Source organism: Entelurus aequoreus, linkage group LG24 (assembly GCF_033978785.1).
Source record: "Entelurus aequoreus isolate RoL-2023_Sb linkage group LG24, RoL_Eaeq_v1.1, whole genome shotgun sequence".
In the NCBI taxonomy this organism is placed as follows: domain Eukaryota; kingdom Metazoa; phylum Chordata; class Actinopteri; order Syngnathiformes; family Syngnathidae; genus Entelurus; species Entelurus aequoreus.
This window is the reverse complement of record NC_084754.1, coordinates 33915620-33934539: the sequence shown is the minus strand read 5'-3', so window position 1 is coordinate 33934539 and position 18920 is coordinate 33915620. Positions and strand designations below refer to the sequence as shown.

Sequence of the window (18920 nt, the reverse complement as noted above, 5' to 3'; positions counted from 1 at the left end):
CAATTAAATGGATGGCTACTTAGGTCTGCAACCACTCTTATTAAAAATTCTATTTATGTGGATCTATATTTTGTGCCATTATGGCCATCCTTATCTTCACATCTACTTACAGTATTCTATACAGGATGCTGCATATAGGACATAATAAAAGTGGGGTAAAAACACGAGGTTCCAGCTGTGAATGTTCAGTTTGCAAGGTTCTGTTGTTGCTCCTTCTTTCTTTTGTGTTCATCTCAGTGTTTAGATCAAAGTGAGGGGGGAAAACACCTGAACAAGAATAATCGTTAGGGTCATTAACATGAATTGTCTGCATTGCATATTGTTATTGTATTCACATTTTCTTCCAGACAAAATTACTCGTCATATATTTTTACCTTTTTTTTTTGTATCTCTTAAAATGTATTTAGTTGATGCATATTTTTTACATTTCAAAGTAAGGCCAATGCAGACCTGTCAGTAAAAGTCACTCATTAAAGTAATTCATTAAGAACAAATTCAAAACTTTAGTGCGTTGCAATTTTTTTTCACAAAATGTTTAATCGCACAAATACAAACATTTTAATATTGCAGTATCTTCAGCATTCATTATACATTTATTGTTATTATCATTACATTTTCATGTTCTCTCGAGCCGCATGGTGCTCTTTAGCACCGCCTTAGAGGCTCCCTGGAGCTTTTTGAAAGATGGGGGAAAAATACATTTGTTGTTTTAATAATGTTTCCGTAGGAGGACAAAAATAGAACCTTTATTTAACCAGATAAGAAAACCCATTGAGATCAAGATCTCTTTCACAAGGGTGACCTGGCCAAGAGGTCAACAGCACATGTCACAGAGCAGTTTCAAAATAAATACATTAAGACATACATTTTAAAATACATAAGAGAAGTGTAAAACAACAGAGATTGACATCTTTAAAAACACAGGCACTGTGCAAACGTCTCTCGCTGTTTGTCCCTCAGGACAGAACGGAAGGCTCCAAAAATGACACAAACCTTCCTAATTGTTAGAAAGCCCACAGTTTAATATGTTTGTGTTTATGCTTCACTGATGACAGTATTTGGCCAGCACCGTTTTGCCCTACTAATTTTGTCGATCCTTGAACTCACCGTAGTTGGTTTACATGTACAACTTTCTCCGACGCTGCCACAGAAAGACGTGTTTTATGCCACTCCTTCTTTGTCTCATTTTGTCCACCAAACGTTTTATGCTGTACGTGAATGCAAAAAGGTGAGCTTTGTTGATGTTATTGACTTGCGTGGAGTGCTAATAATCCATGCTAAAATGCTATTTAGGCTAGCTCTGTGTACATATTGCATCATTATGCCTCAATTGTAGGTATATTTGAGTTCATTTAGAACCTTTATTTAACCAGATAAGAAAACCCATTGAGATCAAGATCTCTTTCACAAGGGTGACCTGGCCAAGAGGTCAACAGCACATGTCACAGAGCAGTTTCAAAATAAATACATTAAGACATACATTTTAAAAGACATAAGAGGAGTGTAAAACAACAGAGATTGACATCTTTAAAAACACAGGCACTGTGCAAACGTCTCTCGCTGTTTGTCCCTCAGGACAGAACGGAAGGCTCCAAATGGAAGTACGGTAGTTCTGTAAGTTTCAGTTTCGTCTGCAAATTTAATTTCCTTTACTTAAGTCCTCTGTGTATTTCGTTTATATTTGCATGTCTTATGACACATTATCTGTACGTAATATTGGCTGCATTTTTGATGGTGTGCCATGTTGTTCCAGACCACAGCAAACGTTACCATATTGTTCCAGACCACAGCAAACGTTGCCCAGCTTGCAAAATTGTAATAAATCCATTAGAAGGAGACAGCCTCGCGTTTCCTTTAACTAAGACAAACACATCTATACCTTTGGCAGTTTCAAGCCAGTAATTTCCAGGAGTTATCTCACCCTCTGAGACATTTACTTCATGTGTTGCCTTCATTATAACACTTACATAAGGCTTTTACCTTTTTGCGGCTCCAGACAGATTTGTTTTTGGTTTTTTTTGGTCCAATATGGCTCTTTCAACATGTTGGGTTGCCGACCCCTGATTTAGGGGATGACATTAAGGTGTCCCTTAAGCTTTGTTATTGTTTTGTTCATGGCCAATGCCATACTGTTGCTACATAGACTAAGGAAATAATTGACCCGTGCAAGGAGGAAAGACCCTGCACGATACGTTTATCGGTTCAATATCTGTGTCCTTGATTGCACTTACTGTGTGTGTGTCTGTGTGTTTGTCCAGCAGAGGTTGGCAAGGATCACTACACGGAAGAGACTGAGGTCTCCACATGTGAAACCAGAGTAGACAAGTCACTTCTGCCCCGAAAACCCAGCACACGGGCTCATGGAGGGGCCCGCACATGTTCCCTCAAGGTCTCACACCCTCATATTCCCTGTGATCCAGCGTTGTTGCATAGCTTTTTCAGCATCTCCTTCTTCATCACCTCTGTAGGGGAGAAATCCATCGGATGAAACTGGTCTCTTCTTCAGAGATGGGAAAAAGCGCATCGACTACATCCTGGTTTACAAAAAGTCCAGTCCACAGGTGGAAAAGAGGTGCACCTTTGAGAAGAATTTACGTGCTGAGGGCTTAATGCTGGAAAAAGAGGTGAAAATCTTCTCAACCGTTATTCAATCAAACTTGTATTGCAGACTACAACGTCCAAGTAGACATACTGTACAATCACATGCAGTACATAAAACAAACAAAATACAGTATAAAAGGCATTATCACATCATCTTAAAAACCGTGCTTGTGCATATTCAATAAAAGGCATCTAATAAATAAATACATGCAGCAATAAAAACATATATTTATAGTATATACCAGGGGTCGGCAACCCGCTGCTCCAGAGCCGCATGCGGCTCTTTAGCGCCGCCCTAGTGGCTCTCTGAAGCTTTTTCAAAAATGTATGAAAAATTTAAAAAGATGAGGGGAAAAAATATATATTTTTTGTTTTAATATGGTTTCTGTAGGACAAACATGACACAAACCTCCCCAATTGTTATAAAGCACACTGTTTGTATTAAACATGCTTCACTGATTGGAGTATTTGGCGAGCGCCGTTTTGTCCTACTAATTTTGGCGGTCCTTGAACTCACCTTAGTTTGTTTTCCATGTATAACTTTCTCCGACTTTCTAGGACGTGTTTTATGCCACTTCTTTTTCTGTCTCATTTTGTCCACCAAACTTTTAACGTTGTGCGTGAATGCACAAAGGTGAGTTTTGTTGATGTTATTGACTTGTGTGGAGTGCTAATCAGACATATTTGGTCACTGCATGACTGCAAGCTAATCGATGCTAACATGCTATTTAGGCTAGCTATATGTACATATTGCATCACTATGCCTCATTTGTAGCTATATTTGAGTTCATTTAGTTTCCTTTAAGTCATCTCAATTCAATGTATATCTCATGACACACTATCTGTATGTAACATGGCTTTTAATTTGTTGCGGCTCCAGACAGATTTGTTTTTGTATTTTTGGTCCAATATGGCTCTTTCAACATTTTGGGTTGCCGACCCCTGGTATATACAAACCCCATTTCCATGTGAGTTGGGAAATTGTATTAGATGTAAATATAAACGGAATACAATGATTTGCAAATCCTTTTCAAGCCATATTCAATTGAATGCACTACAAAGACAAGATATTTGATGTTCAAACTCATAAACTTAATTTTTTTTTGCAAATAATAATTAACTTAGAATTTCATGGCTGCAACACACGCCAAAGTAGTCGGGAAAGGGCATGTTCACCACTGTGTTACATGGCCTTTCCTTTTAACAACACTCAGTAATTGTTTGGGAACTGAGGAGACACATTTTTGAAGCTTCTCAGGTGGAATTCTTTCCCATTCTTGCTTGATGTACAGCTTAAGTTGTTCAACAGTCCGGGGGTCTCCATTGTGCTATTTTAGGCTTCACACATTTTCAATGGGAGACAGGTCTGGACTACAGGCAGGCCAGTCTAGTACCCGCACTCTTTTACTATGAAGCCACGTTGATGTAACACGTGGCTTGCTGAAATAAGCAGGGGCGTCCATGAAAAGACGGCGCTTAGATGGCAGCATATGTTGTTCCAAAAGCTGTATGTACCTTTCAGCATTAATGGCGCCTTCACAGATGTGTAAGTTACCCATGTCTTGGGCACTAATACACCCCCATACCCTCACAGATGCTGGCTTTTACACTTTGCGCCTATAACAATCCGGATGGTTCTTTTCCTCTTTGGTCCGGAGGACACGACGTCCACAGTGTTGTGTACTAGTTAAAGGGAAGGAGGCAACACCTGGGCAGAACTGCGGTTTAGAAGGTTTATTAAAACCTTTGATGAATGTGTGGGGTGTGTATGCTACCACTAGTGAATGAATGCGGACGATGTGTGGAATTAACAATGTGGAATTTACTAGAGGGTGTGGTCGGTGCGTGTTGGATGTATCTTTCGTCGAATCCAAGGGGGAAGGCGAAGAGGCAGTCAGCAGGGAGGCAAGCAGTCGGGGGCTGGAGAGAGGCAACGATGTCCGGGTCCAAGCAGTGGTCGAGGATCGGGGAAGGCAAGCAAAGATCCGGGAGGAGGTCGTGAGGCAAGACACGATCACAGAAGACACTGTGGAAAACACAAAAGACATTAAATCGGGATTGAGGGAGAAAACAAGTAGGCGAGCAAGGAACAAGGGAGGGATGCCAGACGTGATGCTTACTCAGGGGGGATTGGCTACGTTCTGCGAAGGTCTCCTGGCTTCGCTGGTCTTTTATGCCGCCCCCTCTCGTCAGTTGCAGGTGTGCTGGTGCGTGATTGTCTGCAGCCTTGTCGCTGTGTGGGCGTGCTGCGCCCAGCACGAGCAGGGGCGTGTCCGGGCAAGCAGCCAGAGAAGGAATCTTGACACTCAGTTGCAGGAGCAACACGGGTTCGAGTCCGCGTCGTGACACACAGTTTCCAAAAACAATTTGAAATGTGGACTCGTCAGACCACAGAACACTTTTCCACTTTGTATCAGTCCATCTTAGCTGAGCTCAGGCCCAGCGAAGCCGACGGCGTTTCTGGGTGTTGTTGATAAACGGTTTTCGCCTTGCATAGGAGAGTTTTAACTTGCACTTACAGATGTAGTGACCAACTGTAGTTACTGACAGTGGGTTTCTGAAGTGTTCCTGAGCCCATGTGGTGATATCCTTTACACACTGATGTCGCTTGTTGATGCAGTACAGCCTGAGGGATGGAAGGTCACAGGCTTAGCTGCTTACGTGCAGTGATTTCTCCAGATTCTCTGAACCCTTTGATGATATTACGGAGCGTAGATGGTGAAATCCCTAAATTCCTTGCAATAGCTGCTTGAGAAAGGTTTTTCTTAATCAATTTGTTGACAAAGTGGTGACCCTCGCTCCATCCTTGTTTGTGAATGACTGAGCATTTCATGGAATCTACTTTTATATCCAATCATGGCACCCACCTGTTCCCAATTTGCCTGTTCACCTGTGGGATGTTCCAAATAAGTGTTTGATGAGCATTCCTCAACTTTATCAGTATTCATTGCCACCTTTCCCAACTTCTTTGTCACGTGTTGCTGGCATCCAATTCTAAAGTTAATGATTATTTGCAAAAAAAAAAAAAGTTTATCAGTTTGAACATCAAATACGTTGTCTTTGTAGCATATTCAACTGAATATGGGTTGAAGTGATTTGCAAATCATTGTATTCCGTTTATATTTACATCTAACACAATTTCCCAACTCATATTTAAACGGAGTTTGTATATATATACTTTAAAAATGCGTCTATACATTCTATAAAAGGCACAGATACCAGTGTTTCCATATATACGATTGGTACCTAGCAGAACTACACCTAGGGTTGGTTATCTGTACAATAAGATCATATATTAAGAGCCATATTAGGGGAGTATGTACTGAATGAGATGTGAATGTGTTGCGTATATTTTGTACTACTTTAGGAGAGAACAGGGTTAGCTGTCACACTACCTTAAATAGATGTATAGCAATTGACAGAATTGGGATCAGCGCTCACTTGTATAGTCTTTTCTGGAGTCAGACAGTTGAACTTGCATTTTTCATGTCAAATTATAAATATTTGGCTCCTCTGTATTTTACTTCTCTATTTTTACACAGCGATTATTATAACAGACCAATTGTTACCCTTAAAACGTGTGGAGGGTAAGCTATAGTTTAGGTTGCTAGCTAGCAAATTATAGTTGACATGGTTGTTAGCCTTGATGCTTGCAAGAAAGTCTAGTTTGGGGTTGGGTGTCACATCTTCTTTGGGGTTAGTTGTGATATACTAATATATTAATGCATATTACATATACAGTAGGCTATTTTGTGCAAGGATGCATTAAGTTTTGTATATGTCAACTTGTCAATGCAATTAATCTTTCTAATGTAGTTCCAACTTCTTGCTTTTTTAGGTATTTTCCCATTAAAATATGATTGTGATAACGAGGGGTGTCCCGATCTGATATTAATATCGGATATTGGGTCTAATATCATCAGAAAAAACTGTTGAAGATGATGTCAGCTTGCATCCAAAAATGTTACTTGTGCAAGGCTGGACATCCAGTTAACAGCTAACTGTCTTTCAATAAGCACACGTTTGACCTTTTCTTGGGTTTTAGTGAAGTAATGTAGAAAATGGAAACATGGTATAGTCCACCAACCGCTCGCAACTACCATACACGACAGCTAAGCACACAAAATAGACATACATAACAAATGTCCTTAATTCAGTGCTTCTCAAAAATGTTCTGCCACGGTCCACTAAGGGAAGAAAAAATGTTACGGCCCCCCGACTATAAAAAGTATCATTTGTGTATCAAATTGCTATAAGTACACCGCTGCATAACATTGCATCCTTAACATTAAAAAAAAAAGAAAACATATCGATCAACTTACAACAAACTAACTTTAGTCTGTCACAAAAAAGATTTAAAGTGCATCAATGTGTCTGAAGAAAAAAACAACAACCATTCGATACTGAAAAATAAAATCAAATAAACTCAATAAATGCTCAATTCTGATGAGCAACATTAACTCAGTATATACACAGTATATAACACATTGTACAAAACAAAAATGAATACAACTATTTTTGCTGAGTTTTTTATCCAAATGAAGACGTCAGGATTAATGGCTATCAGTATCATGATTCTGCATGATACTGATAACGCATGTTCCCCGGGGTCCCCTGGCAATGCACCGCGCCCCCTCCAGAGGGGCCCGCTCCACTATTTAAGAAGAAATGCCTTAAACCAGGTGTGTCCAAAATGCGGCCCGGGGGCCATTTGCGGCCCACAGGTAATTTTTTAACAGCCCCACAGCACATTCTAAAAACACGATTAAAAACATTTTAAAACATAAACAAAGGTATAAAAGAGCAAACGGGTGAAATGTAACAAGAATATTTTGCAATATTGACTCTAATAACACAAAGCTGCCATGCAGGCTGTTTCTTTCTTTAAAAAATAATAATGAATCTAAATCAATGTCTTTATGAACTATTGACCTATTCATGGCTCCAATTACGTCACATTAAATATTCCAGTTTGAGATATTTTTGGGATAAAGTGTTGCATATTTTGTATTTGCCATTTAAAAAACAAAGTTGTTGTTTTTTTTTTAAACAAGGGCCTATAACGAACAACATAAACAACAATAAAACGTATAATTGACAGATAGATCCGAAGTTGATCTTGAGAATATTGTGTTAAAAGTTTAAAAAAAACATGATTTATTTTTTTAAACTTTACTGAGCAGGACGCTTATGGATGCCCAATGATTTTAGTGGGACTTTTTTTTTAAAATGTCAATGCTCAAAAAATAATAATGAATTAATAAAATCAATGTTGTAATGAGTCATTTACCTTTTTAAGGCTCCAATTATTATATAATCTCAAATATTCCACTGAAATTATTGCATATTTTGTGTTTTTTCCATAAAAAAAGGTTTTCTTTGACAAAAAGGGCATACAACTTAAATCTTTAAAAACTTTATATTGGCAGATAGACCTAATGTTGATCTAGAGATTTAAACCTTGAATAATAATAATACAAAATAATGACACATTTGAAATATTTTTTGACCAAAATCCTTTGGGATCCCCGGGATCAAGCCTGAGCGGAGGCCTAAATGTATATTTTTTTATACATATATTGTGTTGGTTTTTAAAATAAAAACTATCAAAATGGCCCCCGCTTGCTGTGATTTTTCAGTGTGCGGCCCTCAGTGGAAAAAGTTTGGACACCCCTGCCTTAAACGAACAATATTGCAGTCTAAAACAACACATTTGCCAATATAAACAAGTATCAAACAGTTATCATGTATATACTATTATTAGTGCTGAGCTCGCATCGGGTTAATATCAGCCAATATTCAAGGCTTCATTATCGGTATCACATTTGAAGTGAAAAAGTTGTATCGGTACACCACGTCCACGAGTGACTATACCAACCCCATAGTCCGGGACAATCATTATTACCCTTTGTTACGCTCAGTTGGGAAATGAAAGGGATACAAATTTCTAGCCAACACCTTCAAACTGCAATTTAATGCCGGAATGACTATTGAAAGCTGTTTCGATGATGAGCAATTCTTACTTGAGTAAAACTTGTGACAATTAACCCCGTTCTCCCCTACTCTGCAATCACCTTCATTACATTTATTGCTTTATAATTACAATTTCACGCAGTGGCACACAGATCTCCAACAAGCCTCAGTTTAGGGTTGCAACTAACGATTAATTTGATAATCGATTAATCTGTCGATTATTACTTCGATTAATCGATTAATAATCTGATAAAAGAGACAAACTACATTTCTATCCTATCCAGTATTTTATTGAAAAAAAACAGCATACTTGCACCATACTTATTTGGATTATTGTTTCTCAGCTGTTTGTAAATGTTGCAGTTTATAAATAAAGGTTTAGTAAAAAAAATAAAATAAAATAAAAAAAAAAATTTTTTTTTAATAAAAAACAAAACAAAACAAAACTCTGCGCATGCGCATAGCATAGATGCAACGAATCGATGACTAAATTAATCGGCAACTATTTTGATAATCGATTTTAATCGATTAGTTGTTGCAGCCCTACCTCAGTTAGTAACAAGGATCAGCCAAACTTGTGGAGTCTGTTTGTTTTGCAAGCTATACTGTAGCTGCACCTTGATTCATGGAGGATGGTGAACATGTGTGGTGCCATTATGATTCTTGGACCCTCCAACAACTTCACACTTCAACAAAACTTGTTATTGGCTCATCCTTCAGCGCATTACCTTATGTTCAAGTCTGTTTCCAATGCCTCTTACATTGCTGTCTTTGTGGTTTTAAAAGCCTTCCCTGACAAACAACGACATCATGTTTGTGAAGATCCATGCTCCCTGGGACACACTTTGCAAATACGCTGAGCAGATGAACATCCGGATGCCTTTCAGGTAACAGATGTTGGAGAAGAGATTCCAGTGTAGAGCATCATTTTCTTTCACTGACTGGAAGCTTCTTTAATGTGTCTCTCTTTTCCTGTGGAAGGAAAAAATGCTACTTTACAGACTGGAAAAGCAAAACCTTGGGCAGGTATGTGTATTTTCTATTTTGCAGATGTGGGAATGGAATGCTGTGAAAATAGGCAGGGCTTGAGTAGGTATGTAAGGCATGTACGTGTGGGCAGGTGAGGCAGAGCTTCAATTGTTTTGAATTGAAAAAAAGCAACAAATAATTAATGAAAAAATATTATTATTTGTTCCATGAAACTATGCTGTAAATGTTTTTTTGTTTGATTACAATACATTTTTAAAAAACATTTTCATAGGTGAAAAGTAGGGATGTCCGATAATGGCTTTTTGCCGATATCCGATATTCCGATATTGTCCAACTCTTAATTACCGATACAGATATCAACCGATACCGATATATACAGTTGTGGAATCAACACATTATTATGCCTAATTTGGACAACCAGGTATGGTGAAGATAAGGTCCTTAAATGTAAAAATTAATAAAATAAGATTAAAAAAATTTAAAAAAATTTCTTGAATAAAAAAGAGAGTAAAACAATATAAAAACAGTTACATAGAAACTAGTAATTAATGAAAATGAGTAAAATTAGCTGTTAAAGGTTAGTACTATTAGTGGACCAGCAGCACGCACAATCATTTGTGCTTACGGACTGTATCCCTTGCAGACTGTATTGATATATCCATCCATCCATCCATCTTCTTCCGCTTATCCGAGATCGAGTCGCGGGGGCAGCAGCCTAAGCAGGGAAGCCCAGACTTCCCTCTCCCCAGCCACTTCGTCCAACTCTTAATTACCGATACAGATATCAACCGATACCGATATATACAGTTGTGGAATCAACACATTATTATGCCTAATTTGGACATCCAGGTATGGTGAAGATAAGGTCCTTAAATGTAAAAATTAATAAAATAAGATTAAAAAAATTTAAAAAAATTTCTTGAATAAAAAAGAGAGTAAAACAATATAAAAACAGTTACATAGAAACTAGTAATTAATGAAAATGAGTAAAATTAGCTGTTAAAGGTTAGTACTATTAGTGGACCAGCAGCACGCACAATCATTTGTGCTTACGGACTGTATCCCTTGCAGACTGTATTGATATATCCATCCATCCATCCATCTTCTTCCGCTTATCCGAGATCGAGTCGCGGGGGCAGCAGCCTAAGCAGGGAAGCCCAGACTTCCCTCTCCCCAGCCACTTCGTCCAGCTCTTCTCGGGGGATCCCGAGGCGTTCCCAGGCCAGCCGGGAGACATAGTCTTCCCAACGTGTCCTGGGTCTTCCCCGTGGCCTCATACCGGTCGGACGTGCCCTAAACACCTCCCTATGGAGGTGTTCGGGTGGCATCCTAGACTAGATGCCCGAACCACCTCATCTGGCTCCTCTCTATGTGGAGGAGCAGCGGCTTTACTTTGAGCTCCCCCCGGATGGCAGAGCTTCTCACCCTGTCTCTAAGGGGGAGCCCCGCCACTCGGCGGAGGAAACTCATTTCGGCCGCTTGTACCCGTGATCTTGTCCTTTCGGTCATAACCCAAAGCTCATGACCATAGGTGAGGATGGGAACGTAGATCGACCAGTAAATTGAGAGCTTTGCCTTCCGGCTCAGCTCCTTCTTCACCACAACGGATCGATACAGCGTGAAGACGCCGCACCGATCCGCCTGTCGATCTCACGATCCACTCTTCCCTCACTCGTGAACAAGACTCCGAGGTACTTAAACTCCTCCACTTGGGGCAGGATCTCCTCCGCAACCCAGAGATGGCACTCCACCCTTTTCCGGGCGAGAACCATGGACTCGGACTTGGAGGTGCTGATTCTCATCCCAGTCGCTTCACACTCAGCTGTGAACCGATCCAGCGAGAGCTGAAGATCCTGGCCAGATGAAGCCATCAGGACCACATCATCTGCAAAAAGCAGAGACCTAATCCTGCAGCCACCAAACCAGATCCCCTTAACGCCCTGACTGCGCAGAGAAATTCTGTCCATAAAAGTTATAAACAGAATCTGTGACAAAGGGCAGCCTTGGCGCAGTCCAACCCTCACTGGAAACGTGTCCGACCAAGCTCTGGCACTGATCATACAGGGAGCGGACCGCCACAATCAGACGGTCCGATACCCCATACTCTCTGAGCACTCCCCACAGGACTTCCCGGGGGACACGGTCGAATGCCTTCTCCAAGTCCACAAAACACATGTAGACTGGTTGGGCAAACTCCCATGCACCCTCAAGGACCCTGCCGAGAGTATAGAGCTGGTCCACAGTTCCACGACCAGGACAAAAACCACACTGTTCTTCCTGAATCCGAGGTTCTACTATCCGGCGTAGCCTCCTCTCCAGTACACCTGAATAGACCTTACCAGGAAGGCTGAGAAGTGTGATCCCACGATAGTTAGAACACACCCTCCGGTTCCCCTTCTTAAAGAGAGGAACCTTCACCCCGGTCTGCCAATCCAGAGGTACCGCCCCCGATGTCCATGCGATGCTGCAGAGTCTTGTCAACCAAGACAGCCCCACAGCATCCAGAGCCTTAAGGAACTCCGGGCGGATCTCATCCACCCTTGGGGCCTTGCCACCGTGGAGCTTTTTAACTACCTCAGCAACCTCAGCTCCTACCACAGATTCCCCAGGCACTGCTTCCTTATAGGAAGATGTGTTGGTGGGATTGAGGAGGTCTTCGAAGTATTCCCTCCACCGATCCACAACATCCGCAGTCGAGGTCAGCAGAACACCATCCTCATCATACACGGTGTTGATAGTGCACTGCTTCCCCTTCCTGAGGCGGCGGATGGTGGTCCAGAATCGCTTCGAAGCCGTCCGGATGTTGTTTTCCATGGCCTCCCCAAACTCCTCCCATGTCCGAGTTTTTGCCTCCGCGACCGCCTAAGCCGCACACCGCTTGGCCTGTCGTTACCTGTCCGCTGCCTCAGGAGTCCCATGAGCCAAAAGAAACCGGTAGGACTCCTTCTTCAGCTTGACGGCATCCCTCACCGCCGGTGTCCACCAACGGGTTCTAGGATTACCGCCACGACAGACACCAACTACCTTGCGGCCACAGCTCCAATCAGCCACCTCGACAATAGAGGTGCGGAACATGGTCCATTCGGACTCAATGTCCAGCACCTCCCTCGTGACATGTTCAAAGTTCTTCCGGAGGTGGGAATTGAAACTCTTTCTGACAGGAGACTATGCCAGACGTTCCCAGCAAACCCTCACAATGCGTTTGGGCCTGCCAGGTCTGTCCGGCATCCTCCTCCACCATCGCAGCCAACTCACCACCAGGTGGTGATCGGTAGAAAGCTCCCCCCTCTCTTCACCCAAGTGTCCAAAACATGAGTCCGCAAATCCGATGACACAACTACAAAGTCGATCATGGAACTGCGGCCTAGGGTGTCCTGGTGCCAAGTGCACATATGGACACCCTTATGTTTGAGCATGGTGTTTGTTATGGACAATCTGTGACGGCACAAAAGTCCAATAACAAAACACCGCTCGGGTTCAGATCCGGGCGGCCATTCTTCCCAATCACGCCTCTCCAGGTTTCACTGTCGCTGCCAACATGAGCATTGAAGTCCCCCAGTAGAACGAGGGAATCACCCGGGGGAGCACTCTCAAGTACTCCCTCGAGTGAATCCAAAAAGGGTGGGTACTCTGAGCTGCCGTTTGGCGCGTAAGCGCAAACCACAGTCAGGACCCGTTCCCCCACCCGAAGGCGGAGGGAAGCTACTCTCTCGTCCACCGGGTTGAACTACGTGCTGGCTTTGAGCTGGGGGGCAACAAGAATTGCCACCCCAGCCCGTCGCCTCTCACTCCCGGCAACGCCAGAGTGGAAGAGAGTGCAGCCCCTCTCAAGAGAACTGGTTCCAGAGCCCTTGCTGTGCGTCAAAGTGAGTCCGACTATATCTAGCCGGAAATTCTCCACCTCACGCACTAGCTAAGGCTCCTTCCCCCCCAGCGAGGTGATGTTCCAAGTCCCAAGAGCTAGCTTCTGTAGCCGAGGATCGGACCGCCAAGTGCCCTGCCTTCGGCTGCCGCCCAGCTCACATCGCACCCGACCTCTATGACCCCTGCTATGGGTGGTGAGCCCATTGGAGGGGGGACCCACGTTGCCTCTTCGGGCTGTGCCCGGCCGGGCCCCACCAGGCGCTCGCCAACGTGCCCCACCTCCGGGCCCCACCTCCGGGCCCGGCTCCAGAGGGGGGCCCCGGTGACCCGCGTCCAGGTAAGGGAAATCTGGGTCCTTTGTTTTTATTTTTCATGGAGGTCTTCGATATATATTGATATATATTGATATATAATGTAGGAACCAGAATATTAATAACAGAAAGAAACAACCCTTTTGTGTGAATGAGTGTAAATGGGGGAGGGAGGTTTTTGGGTTGGTGCACTAATTGTAAGTGTATCTTGTGTTTTTTATGTTGATTTAATAAAAAAACAAAAAACAATACCGATAATTTAAAAAACGATACCCATAATTTCCGATATTACATTTTTTAAAGCATTTATCGACATCTAAAAAGTCATAGAATGAAGCTTATATGAGGCTGCTTAGTGCGTATGCAAACTTACCAATTTGTGTGCAGTGCGCCATGTGCACTAAATCCACTGAATAAATATGTTGTAGAAATGTATCGCGTAAGCAAGTATCTCCTGTCTGCTTTAGTGCGCAATAGAGATATGACGTTCGCGAACGATTCGAGTCTTTTGGGAGATGTTTTTTATGCACATGCAGATACAGCAGGGGTGTCAAACTCATTTTAGAATGGGGGCCACATGGAGAAAAATCTACTCCCAAGTGGGCCGGACTGGTAAAGGCACGATAACTTAAAAATAAAGACAACTTCAGATTGTATTCTTTGTTTTAAAAATAGAACAAGCACATTCTGAAATTGTACAAATCATAATGTTGTTGGGGATTTTTTTTATGCTTACATAGTATTATATCTTTATTTGTCGTTGTTTATAATTTCTGAATAAATTATGTGATAATGTTCACCAGTCAACTCATTGGTGTTAATTTTCAATCTATCAAGATAAAAAAATAATATCAAAATCAAATTACAGTATGTTATTTATGTAGTTTGATCATTTTCCTCAACTGATGTACTAACATCATGTGGTTTATTTTGTACATATGTAGCATCATCTACAAAAATACAAATAATTGCTATTGCGACATCCAGTGGACACATTCAGAACAGCTGTTTCTAGCGTTCAAAAATTTCAGGTTAATTAGCAAACTCATCCCACGGGGTGGATAGAACCTCTTCGCGGGTTTGATCCGGCCGTACGTTTGACACCCCTGAGATACAGCATCAGCAATTGCCCACCATTAGTCAAAGAAAACAAAGCAGCATTTGGTTTTACTTTTTTAAAATAAACGATATACTTTTTTATTTTTTATTTTATTTATTTATTTTATTTTCTGGTTAATTTTTCTGATATGTAAAGTAGCTCAAGCATACACAAATACAATAGTGTATTCACATTGTCATTTTGTTCTAATTTGTAGTCCAGTTGTATTTATATTTGTTATTTGTACAACATTTAATTCTTAGCTATTATTTTTTTATTTTTTTCTGTTTCATTAAAATGTTCTGTGCTGCAAAGTTTTTTAGGTCAGGGAAAATGTAAAATATTGATGTCACTGCAAAGCATGGGGATATGGCACCACCTTACAGTATAGAATGTTTTCATTAAAAACACAAAAACAACATAACAGCAATATTTCAGAATAGAGTAATTCCCACCTGTAGTGTAATTATGTGTGTAAATTTAGATCTTTTAACTGCTACCATTGATTGTTTCCTTAATTTAAAAACAATTTATCGTAATAACAAGCTAATTTTTTTGAATGGATCTCTTAAAGTTACAGCTCTTAAAAATCCGTCTCCCTTCAAAGAGCCATACATCTTATCTTTGGTGCGCAAGCATTTATATAACGCTTGTAGAAACATAAAATCCTTGTAGAAACATTTCTACACCATTGCTTTCTACAGTCTGTGTAGTGTATTTAATGTATTTGTCACATCATTATTCTTGCTAATCAAACTCTAAATACAGAAAAATCATACTGCGAGGCAATTCAGTGTGAATTGGGGTGGCACAGACTTGTGTATGAAGAGAATATGGCCAACTAAACAACAGACGCCATGACTGCTACCAAGGACGTGTGCGGCTGTGTCCGCATACAGGCAATTGCTGTAGTTCAGACGATATTTTTTTCGGACGAAATAAACCAAAATAATATGTCTACATCTATATTTCTAAACATACTCCAGCTCCTAAACATACGATCAAACACTTATTTACGGCCGTATTTGAAGCACTCTTTTGCTACATTCATGCAGTGTTTAGTGACCAGCAGGCACTCTAACACACACTCCATGGCGCAATATCATTACAAAAATACACAGAACGACCAAAAAATAGTTGAGTACCCTCTATTTTGCCAAAATCTTCATTAGCTTTGGACAATCACAGAGAAATGGTGGTGACTCTTGTGTGAAGTATGTCAAATGTACCTGTCATCAATGTATGTATCACTCATGATGTATAATTGTGTGAATGCTCCAAAGCATTCACTCATATGGTTTTCTACACCAAAATTCATCCATGTATTCTTCTTCTTCTTCTCCAGATTTTGGCGCGCTCTACCTTCCACATTTTTCATCCGATTCAAACCGTTCCAACTTCAAACTGTTCAGCCTATTCGGGAATCACAGGTTTTCCCTTGACAAATTAAAAAAATTCCCAGAATTCCAGGTTTTCCGGGACATTTTTCCCATTCAAAATGAATTGGCCATTTTTCAAACTTCCACATTTTTCAACCGATTTAAACCATTCCACCTTCAACATATTCCACTCATCATGGACATTCAAACTATAATTTTTCCAAGTTCAAAAAGATTCCAGGAATTCACGTTTTTTCAAAACCTTTTTTCACCCTTTTTCCTTCCACATTTTTCAACCCATTTTAAACATTCGTCTTAATTAGGACAAAAAACGAAGTTGTTTTTTTAACTGGAAAAATTCCCGGTTTTCCCGAAATTCCTGGAATTCTTTAATATTATTTCTCATATAAAAATGTTACTACTTCAACATTTCTCGACCAATTTGAACATTTCCAACACCAACCATTTGAACTCATTCAAAGCATTGAAGTCTTTTAACATTTTTTTTTAAAAATTCCCCCATTTCCCAAAATTCCATGAAATTTCTGTTGAAATTAATGGGACATTTTTCAAAGTTTCACAATTCCCACATTTTTCATCCGATTCAAACTATTCCAACTTCAAAATATTCAACCTTCAATAATTCTAAAATAGTCCCAGATTTCCAAGACTTCCCAGTTTTCAGGGACATTTTCCCCATTCAAAATACATTTTCCATTTTTTAAACTTCCACGATTTGCACATTTTTCAACCTATTCAAACCATTCCAACATCAACACATTGCACTCATCCAACTAGCACTTTCGCAAGTTCCAAACGAAATTCAGTTTTCCTGGAAATTCAAACTATTCAACATTCAAACCATTCCAACATTCAAACTATTCTTACATTCATACTACATTCTGTCAGCATTTCAGTTCAACTTCAGTATTGGAGCATCCACATGCATTTCCTTCAGAAATTGCCTCATCTAGTTCTGATTTTTCTTTTTTGTAACATGCTAAGTGATGAAGTGTGCTCTTGTACTTATTTCCCCATATTTCTGCACAATAACTCAGTTATGGTTACACTGGCGAGCAACAGAGAATATAGAGTGATTTTTGGTTCAGAACATATTTTGCTTTGTTCATTATTGACATATTTCTTGCCACTTCATGTTGTATATGAGATTTCCAGTTCATTTTATCATCTATCATTACACCCAAAATGTGGTTCCCTTTACTCTTCTCATTTTTGTCCATTTGTGTTTGACTTTCTCATCTACTGGTATTGAATTGCATTATTTTAGTTTTACTGAGAGTAAAAGATAGTCTGTTTTTGTCAGACCATCTCTTTTATTTGTTCATTTCTTCATGTCATTTGTATTAGCTTTTGTGTGTTCTGTTCTGATCAAAACGCAGTGCCGTTTTGTTCTACTAATTCCAGGGGCTCTTGAACTCACCGTAGTTGTGTTGACTGTGACTCAACAGTGTATTTACATGTTTAACTTTCCCCTGACGATGCCACAGAAAATACGTGTTTTATGCCACTCTTTCTTTGTCTCATTTTGTCCACCAAACGTTTTATACTGTGCATGAATGCTCAAAGGTGAGCTCTGTTGATGTTATTAAGTGCTAATCAGGCATATTTGGTCAGTGCATGACTGCAAGCTAATTGATACTAACATGCTATTTAGGCTAGCTGTATGTACATATTGCATCATTATGCCTCGTTTGTAGGTACATTTGATCTCATTTAATTTCCTTTACTTATGTCCTCTTTGTATTTAATTTATATTTGCATGTCTCATGATACATTATCTGTATGTAATATTGGCTGCATTTCTGATAGTTGTTTGTGTGCCATGTTGTTCCAGACCACAGCAAACATTAGCCAGCTTGCAAAGATTGTAATAAAACAGCCTGCCGTTTTCTTTAACTTGGACACACACATCTATACCTTTGGTCATTTTAAAACAGTCATTTCCAGGAGTTATCTCACCCTCTGAGAAGTTTTACTAATGTTTTCCAATGTTGTAAAAATGTGTAGAATAAATATTACATTTCAACATTTCTGTCTACGAAGATTTGCGTCAGCCTGCGACACATAGTCATTTTGATAGTAGGCTAATATGGTTAATTAGCCACTTACATCATGTGTTGCCTTCATTATAACACTTATACAAGTATTTTAATTTTTTGCAGCTCCAGACAGATTATTTTTTTGTATTTTTGGTCCAATATGGTTCTTTCAACATGTTGGGTTGCCGACCCCTGACCTAACACAAGACGCTGTAATCGGTGGCTCTCCAGTGTTAATGGCGAAACTTCACTTCCCATACTTTCTTCTTTCCGGGTTGTGGAGAAAGCGATGTAAAAGCTTTCCACAATTCTCGGGGGTGGAGCAGCCCCATACTGCAGAACGGGACATTTTTACGTGTCGAAAAACTAACGAGGGAGTGCCGCGAACACATAGCATCAGCTTCAAGTTAGTAGCAGTCATGGCACCCTATAGTCACCTGAGTGCCTTTTGACCAATCATTGAGTAGGTCGCCTGAAACTGAGTTGGCCATACTCTCTTTATACAAGACTCGTACGTAAGTTACAGTAGCAGGCACTTTTTACTGCAATACACCATCTTTTTTCACAGAAAAAGCCAGTGGCTTTTGTTTAAAAACAAACTTTTACACAAACAAAATACAATAATGATGTTTTAATGCTCTGC

General features: G+C 40.3%; 1 protein-coding gene across 1 annotated transcript in view; it reads left to right on the top strand.

Moving 5' to 3' along the window:
• ano3 (anoctamin 3) overlaps positions 1-18920 on the top strand; it is a 131244-nt gene that overhangs the window by 62587 nt on the left and 49737 nt on the right. The window contains exons 3-6 of the mRNA XM_062035578.1: positions 2259-2389; positions 2469-2624; positions 9361-9461; positions 9556-9600. Coding sequence (XP_061891562.1) covers positions 2259-2389; positions 2469-2624; positions 9361-9461; positions 9556-9600 — 433 coding nt within the window. The remainder of the gene's footprint in view (positions 1-2258; positions 2390-2468; positions 2625-9360; positions 9462-9555; positions 9601-18920) is intronic.